This window comes from Pleurodeles waltl, chromosome 11, assembly GCF_031143425.1.
Source record: "Pleurodeles waltl isolate 20211129_DDA chromosome 11, aPleWal1.hap1.20221129, whole genome shotgun sequence".
NCBI classification, from domain to species: Eukaryota; Metazoa; Chordata; class Amphibia; order Caudata; family Salamandridae; genus Pleurodeles; species Pleurodeles waltl.
Window position 1 is genome coordinate 982,509,212 of NC_090450.1, and position 16,140 is coordinate 982,525,351.

The following is a 16,140-nucleotide window of genomic DNA, read 5'->3' on the forward strand; positions in this document are numbered from 1 at the left end:
TCAGCCAACAATGGGTAGCTGATTTTGCAAAATGCATTCTTTACTCTCCATGGGTTATGTGTTGATGGCCAATGAGTTTTGCTTAAATAAAATAACCTGTTTGATGCACTGATTATTGAGAGTGAGTGTCATGCTTGTAGACTTAATGATTGGTGATGGATGCATGAATTAATTGAGTGGTACTTAAACCCCTTCAGCCTGCCAGAAAGCAGTGGAGTGCCTCACACAGTGGTCAGAACAATGCAGAATGCCAAGGACAAGCATTTGCCGGAAAGTTCCTAACCAATGAGGACATCAAACACAATGAAGGCTTTTCTTTTGATGAAATCTGTCATTCGCAGGGTTGATGTTTTTCTTGTGAACTGAGTTTTCCAAAAACCTTGCTTGTTGCTCCACAACGATGGACAAGTGTGTAGTATATATTCTACAAATATTCAAGGAATGGCAAGTGATAGAGGAATCTTTAATGCTTCGTCCATAATGTTTTCGTAAATATGGCGCTGCCCCCTTACAAGAGTGCTCATGCCCTATTTGGTGACCAGCAGCCACCCAAACCCCGTCCACAAGTTAAGCCTCCAAAACGTTGTGGTTCAAAAGAAGAACTTATGCTCTGGGGGGTAATCAGTTCAATGCCAAGGGCTCCTTCTCTTGAATGGCAACCACTGCATCTTTACATCCAACGAGACCTTGTGATGACACACATACTCTACATACATTACCAGGACATTATGTATTCTAGAGCTCCCCTCAGTCATCACTCCCCCTCCCCTTTTGCACTTTGTTTTGCCTCTTTCAGTGCTCCGAAGTGATTACCTTGCAGAGTAAGCAATGTTTTTAAGGAAGGTAACTTCATAACTAAAATATGGTATATAGATGTACTTCTGTAACCAATGTGCAGGCTTTGCATGAATCCTTCTTCAAAGATGCAAATTGTAAAATGGTACTTCTACAATGTGGGATACTATGGAGCTAGAATGTCGAGTTTTAAATATTGTGCTACAAAAACACGGCTCCAGAATATTAAAGGCCAAAATACCGTGTAGATAAGTATATGTTTCCTATTCTTAACTTCACATGTGTATCTTGGCTACCTGCATAGGTACACAGACGTGAGTTAATATAATTACTACATATTTACTTCCATAACCCCATGTTCACTACAGTATATTTTGGTCCTAGATGTTCTGGCTAGGCTATTTTGGTTTCTCAATATTGTTGTGCTTGATATTCTGCAATACAATCCAAGGGATAAAAAGTGCAACGTTAACACCACAAATAGTGTAAATGGACACACATTTTAATATGATTGGATAGTGCAACAGGTCGGATAGTGATGTACCTACTCGAGTACAAACTTCTCCGTCTTTTTGACTTGCAGGGTTTAAAGGCCCGGAGGTGAAGGGGTTTCTGCTGCAGTTATAGCTGCAGTAACAGGCATAACCAGCAGAGGTCAGCGCTGTCACGCCTATCCCTCAATGGGCTGCAAACTTAATTCACAAACACCAATGTTTTCTTGTAGCTGCTACAAGAAGTCAGTAGTACCGTGTTAGAAACCAGAACAGAGACATACTTCGGAGCGACAGAGGATCCCGAGAAAAAGTATTTCTCTATAGTTTGAACAACCCCATTAAAAGTTTGATCCATGATCCCGATAACACTCCAAAATATCTGCGAGTCTTAAAAAAAGAAGTGCTTTTTCACAGAACAATTTAATTGTTATGTATGTACCACGTGTGTGTGTGTATGTATATATATATATATATTTATATATATATAACCTAGTGGCAGTATTCTGTTTCCATAGCAAATTGTTTTTTATGTTGCTAATATTTGGTGCAGTTTGATGAATTTCCACGAAACTTTCCATAAAAGTGTTACTTTTTGCCTAGTTTGCACCTGGAAAGTCTAGATCTTGGTCCAGAAAGAGTTCTTTTGTGTTTTGTTGTTAATCCGTTCAGTAATTTTTGAGCAAATAATATTCAAAACAATTGTACATCTAGGGACGCGGAACGTTCCCGAATCCAACAGATCTCCTGCTGAGATCTGATTGGCTGCCACCACCTCAACCAGGAAGTGGTGACAGCCATTTTAGGACTCTGTCTGAAGAAAAACTAAAAAAACGGAAAAAAGACGTAGGAGGGTAGAGATACCCTGACCCCTAAGCCTAGTGGTGGGGTACCTAAGGGCCAAAAATGTTTTTTTAACATTTTTAAAAAAATTGCCACAAATTTGCAGAGGTTCTGCCCAAGCATTTATGGGTTGGCCAGGGGAAAAGTGCAGCATTTATTTAAGGGGCAGTGCCCCCCCACTCTAACCCTCCATAAGGCCCCGGGACCCCATCCCCCAAGGCTCATAATTTTCATGAGTTAGCCAACCTCCACCATGGAGAGTCCCACAGTATCAAAAGGGCTGATGGGAGGAAAAACCTCCCACTGCCTATTTTTTTGTTTTTTAATTTACTGTACCGTGGTAGTTCCATGGGACCAACTGCCCAGATATACCTAACTTTTTAAGCCCTTCAAGCTTAACCCAAGCACCACTTTACATTTCTTGAAAACAGCTGAACAGATTTATTCCAAATAAGGAAAAATAAGCTTTCCAAGTAAGGTTCTAACTTTTTTCCACATTTGTTGTAATACGTTTTTGCCATTTTATTCTGTATCAGAGAGCAACATTTCTTAAAAGAATTAACATGGAAACCAACAATTGACACCTCCCACCCCCACCCCCACCTTTGTTCCTGTTTCCCGCTTAACGGGTCAGGTTAAATCTTTCCAGGAAGAGGCTGAGTTGGAGCTACCTCTGGAAAGTTTCAAGCAGGTTTGTCAAACAGCAAAGTTATAAGCAAAACAAAACAATGCTCCCATTATGGAAACTCTGATCTGACTAACTACACAGTGGGGGCTGCAACTGTGTGATCAATGTGTATATATCGAGAGAGAGAGCAGTTTAGAGAGTGAGAGAGAAGTTGGGGGACAGAAAGGACACACTACCTCTCCACAATAGTATAAAACATTACAGCCAAGCTCCTGCCCCCAGGCAGGTACTTGGGAGGATAAACAGTTGCTGTTTCTTCACAGTTCTATACCAAACCTTCAAATTAAAACTGACCTAAGCTGAATATATAACCTTCATAAACAGTGAAAGGGGGAGTTCATGGACCCAGTCATTCCTAAATTAGTATTTTTATTTTATTTTCCTATTGAAAACTGCAATGGACTAACCCTGAATTGCACAACATAAGATTACTTAACCCAACACCACCAAATGTGACTTGCCACAATAGGTTACACTGGTGTAGAGGCTTTTGAAGAAACACCAACATTCTAGTCAGTAGTTTTGAGGTATTCTTCAAAGATATTTTCTCTCCTGAGCATGTATGAGATGGAGATCTATAAATTAATTTCAGTAGTATTACTTGCTAACATCTCCGCTCAGTATGCACATGTACTTGGCTACTGGGCCTTCAAGATGCTCCTGTTCCATGGACCCTAACACTCCAAGGGTAAAGACAGCCTCAGTTAACAGCAGTTTATATAATTAAACACATCTGGCTCACAGGGAGCACATGTACAGCTCACTCTCTGCTATTCACTTCATCTGACACAAATCACACATTGTGTAATGAAGGAGCCAGAACTCCACATTCCTGGATCCAAAGCCTCGCCTGCTTGAGCGTAGTACTATTGCTAACGCAGTTTATCAACACATTAGCTCCAATTTAAAGATAACTTTATCTGACTTTAAATGCCTTTAAGAAAGTTAAATAGCTGCTGTAAGTTAGTTAATTAACAGTGACCAACTTACATAGATGTGAGCAGTTCAAGCACTCAGTAAGTCACTTATTTATCACTTATGGGCTGTCAATGGTGTGTGTCAGGGCAGGGGTTAGGGAAATGCCTCAAACCTGTGGTACAAACCCACTCACATTTAACTTTGTGATACATACAGACATATTTCAGTACATTTGCATGAATCTGCACCCTTAAGTTACAGCTTCAATGTCCAGCTGTAAATGATGGAAAAAGGAGCACAAATGAACCGAGTCTTCAGAGAGTTGGAGGTTGAAAAGACATGGGAACAATATTTTCAAATGGAAGAAGATAGGAATTCTAGTTTAGGAACATGTACATTTTCTAAACTGGGCTGTTTTACATTAACACACAAAATATGCAAACCTAGGGCTATGGAAACAGATTCAGGTGTCTTTTTGGTGTATTCCATATGCCTAATTTGTCCATTAGGACAGTAGCAAGTTACAAATGAACTTAGCACTTACCCCCATCAGGTACAATTTAAGAACAAGTCAATGCCTCTTAAGAAAGTCATAAGTTACGATGATTTCACTAAATGTGTCTCTTGTCCTTTTAAGAAATATTAGAACATTGCAATGTTGGGAGCGTCATTGGAGACAATGGAGTGCTCCGGGCTTCTAATGGCTGGTAAAAGCCTGAGCATTAATATTCCAATGATCTTTGTTCGCAGCAAGAACAGTGTACAGAGGCACCACTGAGCAAGAGGGGATTTTAATTCACTCTGGCTCTGTGAGGTCTTTGTTTTATTTATTAGAACATTCTGCCACCTAGTGGCAGAATATTCTAATAGCCTTACAGCCCTTCGTACCTGGGCTATACCGGCAATTAAAGTCCTGCTCCCTTGTTAACACTGGAGCGGCCCTTTAATGGCCAGTATACCCCGCTACGGCGGGCTCTAAGGTTATAATGAAATATGTGTTGCAGGAGAAGCTATGCAGCCAGAGAAGGCATGCAGCTCTCCACCTCATCAGAACATGTGACTGCAACTAAAACTCTCTGTTCAACTCTACAGAGGTTGGTGAGGCACACAGATCACATAACCAGAGAGGATGACAACATCAATACCAACCTGGACAGGATAGGAGGTAAAGTCGAAGTCCCTGGCACCATGCCCTGCTGAAATCACAAAGACCTCGTCACTTCCGGATTCAGCCATGGAGGGCGTAGGCGCCATCACAGGGCGGAGGTCACTTTGCTCCCCAACGTACTCTACTGAGAGAAAAGAAACAAAGAGAACATGTTTGAGGTGACAGGGGAGGGATAGGATGCTATTCCTGTGTGTGGGGTTTCTTTCTTCCCAGTCTCTGGCCCACCAGTCCCTTTCTCTCCTTTATGTTCACTGCCTCCTGCCCTGTGAGAAATGCCTTGGACAAGGCTTTTCCAATAAGTAGCTCATGAGCCACTGGTAACTCTCCAGCTACCTGAAAGTAGCTCTCCTGTGTGCAGCCCAGCTTACTACATCAGAAACTTTTGCTAAGTAGAATTTAATTTATTTATACCAGCATTAAAAAGTGATTTTGGATGAAAATGTATATATTTTCAGAACACATAGGCTGATGTTTGGAGAAAGAGGGTTGAATTTCCAAAATTACATTTAAAGTTTACATTTGGATAATAAATCATGTGGCATTCAAGAGACTTATTACCAATGTTAACACCTTGGTGGCACTGGAATTGCAGCTATGGCCTTTATATATTACCAGGGGTGGCTCCTCCGCTAAGGCGGAGGAGCGTTGCCCCACTGGATTATAGAAAAAGGAAAAATAAAATGACAATAACGCTATGTTATTATCATTTTATTTTTCCTGGGAGTAAGGGGACGGGGCTCAGCTGAAGAGGGCCAGAGGAGAGTTTGTGGAGGGGTATGTGGACACAAAGTGCGCATGTCTGTTTGGCTGGCCAAACAGACATGCGCACTTTGCATGTTCTCTACCCGGCTGTATTGCACAGCCGAGTGGAGAACATGCCCAGGCTCCCACTCCCAGTCTGAGCGCCGCAGCAGGCCCCTCAGATCAATCACAATGCTGCTGTCATGCTGGTGAGAGCAGCGTCGTGATTGGCTGGGAGCCTGTGTGCAGCCAAGAAGAGGACGAGGATGGAGGGGAGACGAACGCGTCTGCCCAGGAAGGTAAGTGTTTTTTTTTTAAATGTTTGCTTTTTTTAACCCCTCGCCCTGACCCATCCCGCCCGCCACCCCTGTGGTGACCACTAATCTAACCTTGTTTGATGTGATCACTATTACAAATATAATAATATTAGTTGCTCTGGGTGATTTTCAATTAATATAAGTAGCTCTCATCAATGAAAAGGTTGGAGACCCCTGCCTTAGAGTGTCACCTACCAGTCTGACAATTGGCCCCTGTAACTTTCAAGGGCTGCAGTCTGGAGTAAAACAGCAGCTAATCCATAAACAAAATGTTTATCCCAGACTGCTGATTACTCATTACTTTAAGTCAAGGCCACTGGAATTATGCAATTGTGCGACTGGTGTATAACGCTTAGGATTTGCCGCATTAGTCACATAATGCGTCATCTGCTGCATAATCTGTAGAATTCAACAAGCGGATCAAAAGTTACTAAAAATACAGCAACACGTGGTGCAGAGCAGGTCAAGGCCCTTCACAAAGGTGGACTGATCACCTTTGTGTTACATGTTTCTGCAATTGGGTGGCAAAGTGGAACTAATGAGGTGAAACATTTGCCCAGATAATGTTATCCTAAGACCACATCAGGGCTAGAAAAATAGTTGAAACATGTCGATCAAGAGGAATAGAAGATTAATAAATATCCTTAACATCTCCAATATCTTTGTTTTTAATATCCCCATAGAATCTGCTAATACACAATGTATGGTCTTTCTGTAGGGATTTTTTACTTTACATTAGATCCTAATAACATGAATAGGAGTTACATTAAATTCCATCCAAGGCTTTAGGAGCCCATCTGTACCCTAAAAATGTCTTACGGACGTGAGGCAAACCCAATGGTGAAGCATGCCACTTAGATTAGTGGGTGAGGGTTTGTCTCTTAATATGTTATGAAACCCACACATTCAATCTTGGTGGGTACCCACTGATTAACCCTTAGTTAACCAGTGGAAACCCTCTCATCCCGATTGCCAGTTTATGTTTTAATAATTAATATTAGGCGGGACCAATCTCCGGACATCCCACTCCACTCATTGCATCACTATCCCTTGATAATTAGTTACTTCTGAAAACACACCTGGTCAATTCAGAGATTCCTAATGTGCGGAAAGAGGATGTCTCTGCTACTGTTCCCCAAGACAAGGTAAAAAATAGGCCTTCTTCACTGCAGATCCCAAAGGTGAGGAGAGAGAAAACAATAGCACACACATTGTGAAACTGGAGCTCCCCAAGGTTGGAAATAAGAAAACAAGACTTCCCCCTAATGCCCTCACAGCCCCTAGAAGAAACTTCCCTTCATCTGCAACTGGTCCTGACTCACCTGAACTTCTGGATCAAGCCTAAAATCATTCTCCTCTCCCATCACAAGTATCTGCATGCACAGGCACATAAACATCTCTGGCCTTCCACTGAGCCCTCTCCCACTGCACTCAGAAAATACGCGTCTGCTCCCCTCAGAAAATACATGTTTGCTTGTACACATGCAATCACCCCTGAGACTTTATGAACGCCCATCCATGCTTCTATAAACTGCAAGCCACAGCTTGTGATCTCGCGCCTTTTCAAAGCCCTTCTTGGCTAGGTCTGATCTATACAAAGCCACTCTAATATAAGTCAAAGTTAAAATAAAATAAGTTGTCTTAGACAAGCCAGGGTCAAATGATGCAATCTTCCCAAACTTTTCCAGCTGTTTTCCTGCTAGGAGACCTCAGGCCACTGTGGTCTGGGCACTCATGAGAGACAGAGAGTATATGTACTATATCTGGGCTGCTTTCCGATGCCCAAACCAAAGTACTACGTGGTTTTCGAGACTGACAACAGCAACGTGGGCATCACAGGCTGGGACTCACCCAGATGTGGCCTTCAAGGAGGACGCTTTGCCTGTTTACAGAATGTACACACTTTTAGCTGAAGTGTTTGAATTATCTCCAATGTCAGCAATCACTCTGTGCAGTCAACATAGCCTTGGCTCTGACAGGAGGCTGCCTGGCTTCAACCTTGAGAGGGTGCTCCTGACCCAGAGAGAAGGGATCTGAAGATCCACTGAAGCTTCCTTAACCAGTGACATTGTAATAAGATCAAACAATGACATAAAGGGATGTGGCCACAGGCAAATGACACACAGCCTAAGACCAAGTAACATGTAAATGTTGAAAGAGCCATTATATGAAACATAATATTAAGTAGCCCATGTCCATGCGTATACATTCTCTGTTTAAAAAAATATATATGTTAAGTGGTGTTATGGTGAAAAACTAAGATCAGTAACTTAACGTTAGTAGTAAAAAAACATTAAATCCCCTTAAAACGTCAGCTAAAAGTAAGTTTTGGTTACAATGCCAAAACCTAAAAACCACAGAAACTCGCAGATATGGTGAAATACATTAGATGATCTCATATCTCATCTATTGCATTGTTCCTAGCCTGGCACATGGTTTTACTGATGGCATCATAAATGTAATTATGGATGGTGATGTCACTGGTCCTGCCCTTTCAGAGGCCATCTCTGTATATCGATTATAAAGATTGCTTCAAGTTCACAGCTGCAATGACACTGACCGCCAACAGTCAACCTGTAGTTTCTCGACTAACAGACAACACCATCAAACTTCACCAGTATGCCAACAATACATCAGTATATTTGAAAGTCTCCTTGAATCCAGACATCAAACACATCAAGCACTGCCTACACCTCATCCAGACCTGGATGTTCGGCACCCACATGAAGCTCAACCCAACTAAAACAGAAGTTCTCCTATTTGCCAAGAACAACAACTAGTCCAAACCAAACTCAACAACATGAGCTTGGATGCATTCAAACCCCAACTTTCACACAACAATTGACACCCACAACACCACATGACTTGCCACCTTGGACATAAATCTCATGCACATACTGCAAAGAAAACCAAGATGGCCTGATACCACCTCTCTTTACTTAAATTAAACTATTCCTCCCAGACAACTACATCAGAACTGCCATTCAAAGTCCTTGTACTCTTGCATCTGGAAACTCCACACCGCCTTCCCACCCCCAGGAACTCCCCGCATGCTTAAGGATGAAGAAATATGACTATCTGCCCCACCATGAAGGAACTCTACTGTCTCACCTCGCCAGCTGGCACCATCCTCATAACCAGCAGCATCATCTACAAAGAGATCATGACCTGCAATCCTTCATACATGGCTGAGAAGCAGGAGATCTCTAGGCAGTCCCATAGCCAGGACACCATCACACTAAAGACAAAGTGCAAAAACAAGGCCACAAGCATTCTCCATCCATGCATCTGGAAGTTGGGAGAATGTCTACATCTACATGAGGCTGCCCTAATCCAGCTTCCCTTTAGGAAAGTCCTGAAGAATCACCTGTGTTATGATGACGTAACAGACTTGCTACCCCTCCTATCACATATTAACTGGGTAATTGCCTTAGACCCTGTACAGTGCTCTGCTACCTTTGGACTAGGTTCACACCATAAAGATCCTCCATATATTCGTAATGTCATAGACATTAAAGGCCAAAGGACTGCTTCTCAACAGACGGAGGCTCTTGCAATGCATACACAGAGAAACTAGGATTTTCTGTAAATATTTGGGTTTTTCTTATGATAAACTAAAATCTATGTTTTTAATTTGCCTATACCATTCACCTCACTACAGGCTGGGTGCTGGGGGCGGCCTTCGGCAGCACGCCTCAGCCAGCCTGCCATTGCACCCGAGCCAACTGGTCATGGCATTTCTTTGACTACGCGGGTCAAATTTGGATGGATGGTCGAGAGGTGAAACAGAACAAGCGGGTCAACACACATATGTGCCCTATGTAATAAAATACTGTATAACTAAAAAGAGCAAAGGTCATGTTAAATTGTATTACCCTTAGTGGAGCCCAACTAAATTGGGAAAAAGTCTACTGCCGGAAAAAAAAACATATCGCAATCACTTTAGTTTCAATGTTAAGTAAAGTGTAAGGTGGGCATACCCACTGAAATCTATGCCTGGCCCCCAAAACCCCAGACCCATAGCAAATGTTGTGATCACTTTACAGAAGAAAACTGCAGAGTCAATTCTCAAATTTGATGAGTTTTTAGCTCACCCATGTGCTCTGGTTCTAACTAAATACGTGTCAATACTTCTGCACATAGAAAGAGAGCATGGCATGAACCAGACATGCAGATGCACAAACGCGAGAATGAGCAATGTGCAATTAAGATTGACTGTGAGGGAAGACCAGGGCAGCCAACAACCCGCTCCTGTGTCTTGTTCACACTTCTGATCTTGGCGTCACGGAACCTTTCGGTGGTTCTCCATCGTCATTTATTTGAAGGTGAGAGCGGACTGGGGTAGATGGCACTTCTTGGCTCTCCTAGTCTTCCATCGTCGTCCTTGGTTGGTGTTACAAGGAGGACCAAGGCAGCAGGCAGATGCCCCAGTGCCCTATTCACAATCACTAACAGGCACCATGGCATCTTTCATCTGCCCTGTTATTGTTGGCACACAAAAGACCGTGGACATTTAACATCTGCCCAAAGTGCTATTCCCCTTCATTGCACCTTTTTTTGTTTTTTGTTTGTTTTTACTTTTGGCCATGCTGCACAGACTATTGCTTATGCCATACAGTATTCCCCAAAGGCAATGTCAAAGGCAACAGGTCCCAAAGGCGAGACGTATTAGCTTTGCCAATGCATGTTTTACAATAATGATAATAATGACTACACAAAACTCCCCTAAAACGTCACCTCATCTGCGTTTCATTCTTTGAAATTTTTAGCTTTTTGGTTGGGAATGGAGGATGGAAAAGGTTTCGGGAGGAGGGACTAAAAATATGAATTTTTCATAACAACCCCTGGAAGCAATTTAAGTGTAAGCTAAAATAAAAAGATAAAAACTGCAGTGGGATGAAACAAGAAATTTTACATGGTAAGGCATCTGCCAAAAGTTACCGGTCTAAATTAGTAAGGACACTGAGCTGCTAAGAACTCAGCTAATGATTTTTTAAAGCCGGCATTTTACCATCAGTGACTGTGAGAGTCCTGCTATGTTAAAACCTCTAACTGCTGTCTACAGAGACCTGTTTCCCTTTCATGCTTTCTGCTAGGATGCTCAATTTGAAGCTTAACAGGAGAGTGAGCTCTCACACAAACTCTTTTAAACATATAATTATAGTTTGTTTAAGGTTAGGAAAATAGCATTGTGTAATGTGGATTGAATCTATCAATATTTTGATGCCTGGACACCCTCGCGGGTGATGAGCTGCGCCATACTAATCTACATAAGATAACATAACATAAGATAAAATAACATAAGGTAAGATAATGTAGGATAAGATAAAATAACATAACATAAGATAAAATAACATAGGGTAAGATAATGTAAGATAAAATAACATAAGATAAAATAAAATAACATAAGATAAAATAACATAAGGTAAGATAACGTAAGATAAAATAACATAAGAAAATAAAATAACATAAGATAAAATAACATAAGGTAACGTAATTTAGGATAAGATAAAATAACATAAGATAAGATAACATAAGATAAAATAACATAAGGTAAGATAAGATAAAATAACATAAGATAAAATAACATAAGGTAAGGTAATTTAGGATAAGATAAAATAACATAAGATAAGATAACATAAGATAAAATAACATAAGGTAAGATAAGATAAAATAACATAAGATAAGATAAAATAACATAAGGTAAGATAATGTAGGATAAGATAAAATAACATAAGATAAGATAAAATAACATAAGATAAGATAAAATAACATAAGGTAAGGTAATTTAGGATAAGATAAAATAACATAAGATAAGATAACATAAGATAAAATAACATAAGGTAAGATAAGATAAAATAACATAAGATAAGATAAAATAACATAAGGTAAGATAATGTAGGATAAGATAAAATAACATAAGATAAGATAAAATAACATAAGATAAGATAAAATAACATAAGTTAAGATAATGTAAGATAAGATAAAATAACATAAGATCAGACCCCATAAGATAAAATAACATAAGGGAACATAACGTAAGATAAGATGACATAACATAGCCTAAGATAAAATAACATAAGGTAAGATAACGTAAGGTAAGATAAAATAAAGTGTTCTATCGCAAACTAGCCCGCCACACTAACTTTCGCCCAACTCACCCTCTGTGTTGCGACCAACGGAGTGGTTGTTATTCTGGTTCTCCTGCCCCGGCACCACTAGCTGTAGCTCGTTGATGTCCACGGCCCCATTCTGGATCCCACTCTGGAACACAGAACATGGTAAAATGAGGGCCACACCACCGAAATGTGCAATGGTCTTGGCACAAGCGCGGTCGCCACTTACCTCCTGCTCGCCCAGCACGGTGGAACTTGGGGTTCGTTTTGGACACAGCCGTCGCCTTAAGGGGGTGGAAGAGAAAAAATAATATGATGTAGGGTTTTCGAAAAAAGAAAGCACTACTGAAATTTATCAGTCTGCTTAGGGTTCACAAAATATGTGATCCTGATGGGCAACAATCACATAGCACCATAAATTCAACACCCGTGCTAATCATGCCAGCAACGCCATAACGTTCAGCTTATCAACAGTGCCTAAGAGTTCAACAGCACTTCTTACATGCACCACTCCCATTATATGAACAGAATGTCTTCAGGGCCATACGTCACCGCTTCTATGCCCAACAATTTAACCGTTCACTTTGCTATCCTTATAAAGTAAAGGGCATGAATCATGCCCTTAACTTTGTACACCTTGTACCATTCATTCTGTGGAGCAAAAATGTGAGAAAATATCAGCAGCAGATGTTTATACTGTGTGTCCAGGTCATGAATAGAAAGCAATTAATGTGAATAAAAGCACAAATAAAAATAAAAAGCACAATAAAAGCACTCCCTGATCGTGTCCCTTAAGGTCAGGCACTGAAATGATTCACCCAATTCAGATGTGCAGAAGGTTCTGAAGAAGGCCAATACACTAGTATCCACTGCCGAAACATGTCAACAATAGAGCCCTACGTGTGGAGCTAACCAGCATGCTAATGGTCAGTCCGTTCCTTGAGTCCTTCTTATGCTACAAGATTAGCAATGTGCAGGGAGATTACGCTTTGTCCAGGGTGGTCACACTTTTTCAGTAAGCAGCAAAAGCTACAATTCGAACTTGCGTCTTCCGGCTTCAATGCCATTATAAGTCACTCAAACTTTGCATACATTGTGACATTATGTGTTTACTTAACAGTTTTATACAGAGCTTAGGCATTAATGAAAGTATAAGGGTACTGTTTGCATTTCAAACACAGTTACACAACTATTAATCATCAAATAACAAAGATGGAAAGCTAATGGGATACACAGCATATACAGAAAACATTCTATTTCAGGTACAGCCAGCAGAGGTGAACTTAATGTCAACGGTTGGGTCCTCGGATTCACTGGCAGAGGGTTCAGAAAGAGGTAACCACACCAGTAAAAGAATAGTTGTAGTTAGGGGACCCAGGCTTTTGGAACATCTAGCAGCTGTGAGTTCCTGATTCTAAATCCTCTTTGTTGGCACCAGGTGTTAAGCAGCTGGGCCTGTTATGAAGGTGTGGTCAAGTGGGTCAGGCATCCAATTTTGATTCAAGTCTTATTTCAAACGAAAACAAATTTAGCCTGGAAGGGGTTGTGGGGATGAGGTTGAACTCTAGATCAGGATAAAGGTTTGGCTGTGGAAGGACCGAGTGAGTTCTGAGTCATCCTGGTAAGAACGGAATTGCTAAAAGTCCAAATGTGAAATCACCCGGACAAGGGCAGTGTTTGTTGATAGGGTAGTCATGTAAAAGTTTGTGCTTTATGCTCACAGGTTTTAGTGCTTAATTTGTAAAAGAATGAGTGCTGGTGCCCAATGTTCTGCCTTGACTGGTGCAATTAAATCTTGGTGCACTGAATACCACAGCTACATAGTCTTCATTCCACCTCATGCCTCTTTAATCAACTACAAGACACTCCCCGCCCCTTTATCTCACTATCGCAGGTTTCTGCTTTCTCCCTTTGTGATGCTGTCTTTGTCTTTCTCTTCCTTCGTCTTCTGATTTGTTTGTTTTGCTCTTTCTCTTGATAAACATCTGATGCAGAGAAGTGTGGCTCCCCAAAAATGAGTGCCAGTGGCCGTCACTGGCAACCACCGGCTCAAATTAAACGCTGACAGCTCTAAAGAAAACCAAGCTGCTCCCCATGATCGCAGATGTGCTGTTAATTTTAAATAAAACAAACACTAATACATAGATGGGTAACTGTGAATAACAGGGATGTTTTTCAACTCTAGATTCTGAGTGACATCAAAGAGACAATACAAGTGGAGCTGATAGGCCCAAAAAAAAAAAAAAAAAAAAAAAAAACTATGCTGCTTCTTGTTACGATGTTCATTATAACCACAGAGGTGCTGATATATTTGAAGAAAATAAACACATATAGATATATAGATGGGTAACAGTGGATTACGGGGATTTGATTGTGAGTGACATCAAATTGGCGATGTGAGCCCTGCTCGTGTTATCCAAGATGTCACTAAGAATTTATAAGGTGAAAAAGACCCTCTTTATCGAGTTACCCATCTATAATTTTATGTTATGTATGGGCCTTCCACACCCATGCATAACTAAAGCACCCTTAAAGAGATACCACCTCAGCATGCCCCCTATTTTTCAAGCCATTCCATAGCCTTTTAGAGTAAGTCTAATTTTTTGACACATGTAAATATGAGGGCATTTTTACACATTTCTGCAGGATAAACAGGAAATCCAGAACATTCCTGAATATTTAGAAAGAAAGCCAACTGAAATATGCAGGGTTTCTGTCCTCTTCATAAACATCCCCTCTCCCCGCCTACGGGATCTTTGTGCCTTCTGTCACTCATCACCTCAGCCATTCTTTCTGGCATTAAAAGCAAAATCATTCTTTACACAATCAGTTGCACGCCTTAGGCAGGGACATAGCAACGATTGGTGCAGGTGGTGCAGTGGCACCAGAGACTTAAGGGGCCCATTGAACCTCAACAGTTGCTGTATTTTACTACACCAAAAGCAGTCAAAGGGGGCATTTTCCTTGCCTGCACCAGGGCCCATTGCATCCTTTGCTACGGACAGGGCCAGCTTTAGCACTAGTGATGCCGGGTGAGACAATCTTTTTTGGCGCTCACCCCCGTGACCTCCTCCTAGGATTCCCTCACTACGACCCAGCAAAAGTGCCCCTCCTCTCTCAATAGCCCCTCTCTCACATACATTTCATTTGTTTTAAAACACTGGTAAGGGCTGACGTTATGAATCCACTCAGCTATCAACATAAAATACAGATCTGTTCTTTGCAGCAGGCATATTAACCCACTGCACTACTTTATGGTGAGTCAAAACTGCCACTGGACAAAACATCCTTTCTCTAGCAGGAACATTAATCACAAACGTTATCTTGACATTTTTATTGCTGCCTGAAAGCTGGATACACAAGCAACTCTCCAGCAGGTGCTTTTAAAACTTAAGTCATTGATTGCCCTCCCTGAAGTCAGTGCCCCCCGTCCCCATGTCAACGCCCAGTGCGGCTGCACCAGTCACACCACTCTAAAGTCGCTACTGGCTGTAAAACTGCCACTGTTGTCGGTGACTTCACAATTCTTGGCTCCGGTCATTCCTTCTTCCTTGCAATGCTTTGCAAGCTTTCATACGGCCTGAAAATTCAGGCCAATGTTCAAAAACTGCAAAACTGCAGGGAATTTTCAGTAGCCAAAGTAAACTCCCAACCTTTCAAAAATCGGTGGAAAATGTCCACAATTTACAAACTGTGAGCAGCATTATTCAGAAATTGCAATTGTGCAGCAATTTAAAACAGCCCTCTTCCTTTACTGGTCTGTCCCACTGTTACTTAAATGTTTCCTCCGCCCACCCCACAGAAAGCATGGGGCAGTGGGTCAGCCCACGTCAAACACTGACTCTCTTACACAGTGAGTGACAACATTTTGCCAGATGCATTGTGCACGTGGGCCTAGAAAAAAGCACCTCCGTGCCAGAACTGGTCGGCCAAGACTTCAGTTTTCCATGCGTTTTAGGTCGAGCATGCAAGCGCTCTGGCCTGTTGTAATCTATCTTGGGCTTTTAACCACGCCCACTGCACGACTATCACTCGTTCCTGGGCTTTCCTTTTAAAAATCCTT

The 16,140-nt window shown here is 41.4% G+C and overlaps 1 protein-coding gene across 2 annotated transcripts in view; it reads right to left on the reverse strand.

Moving 5' to 3' along the window:
• The window catches only part of LOC138266457 (uncharacterized), a 167,151-nt gene that overhangs the window by 19,818 nt on the left and 131,193 nt on the right, over window positions 1-16,140 (reverse strand). The window contains exons 3-5 of one of the 2 annotated variants that reach the window (XM_069215264.1): window positions 12,307-12,361; window positions 12,123-12,225; window positions 4,885-5,024 (exon numbers count right to left, since the gene is read on the reverse strand). In XM_069215264.1, the coding sequence (XP_069071365.1) occupies window positions 4,885-5,024; window positions 12,123-12,225; window positions 12,307-12,361 (298 nt within the window). Of the gene's footprint in view, window positions 1-4,884; window positions 5,028-12,122; window positions 12,226-12,306; window positions 12,362-16,140 lie in introns of both variants that reach the window. The other variant, XM_069215263.1, reaches the window with a different exon arrangement.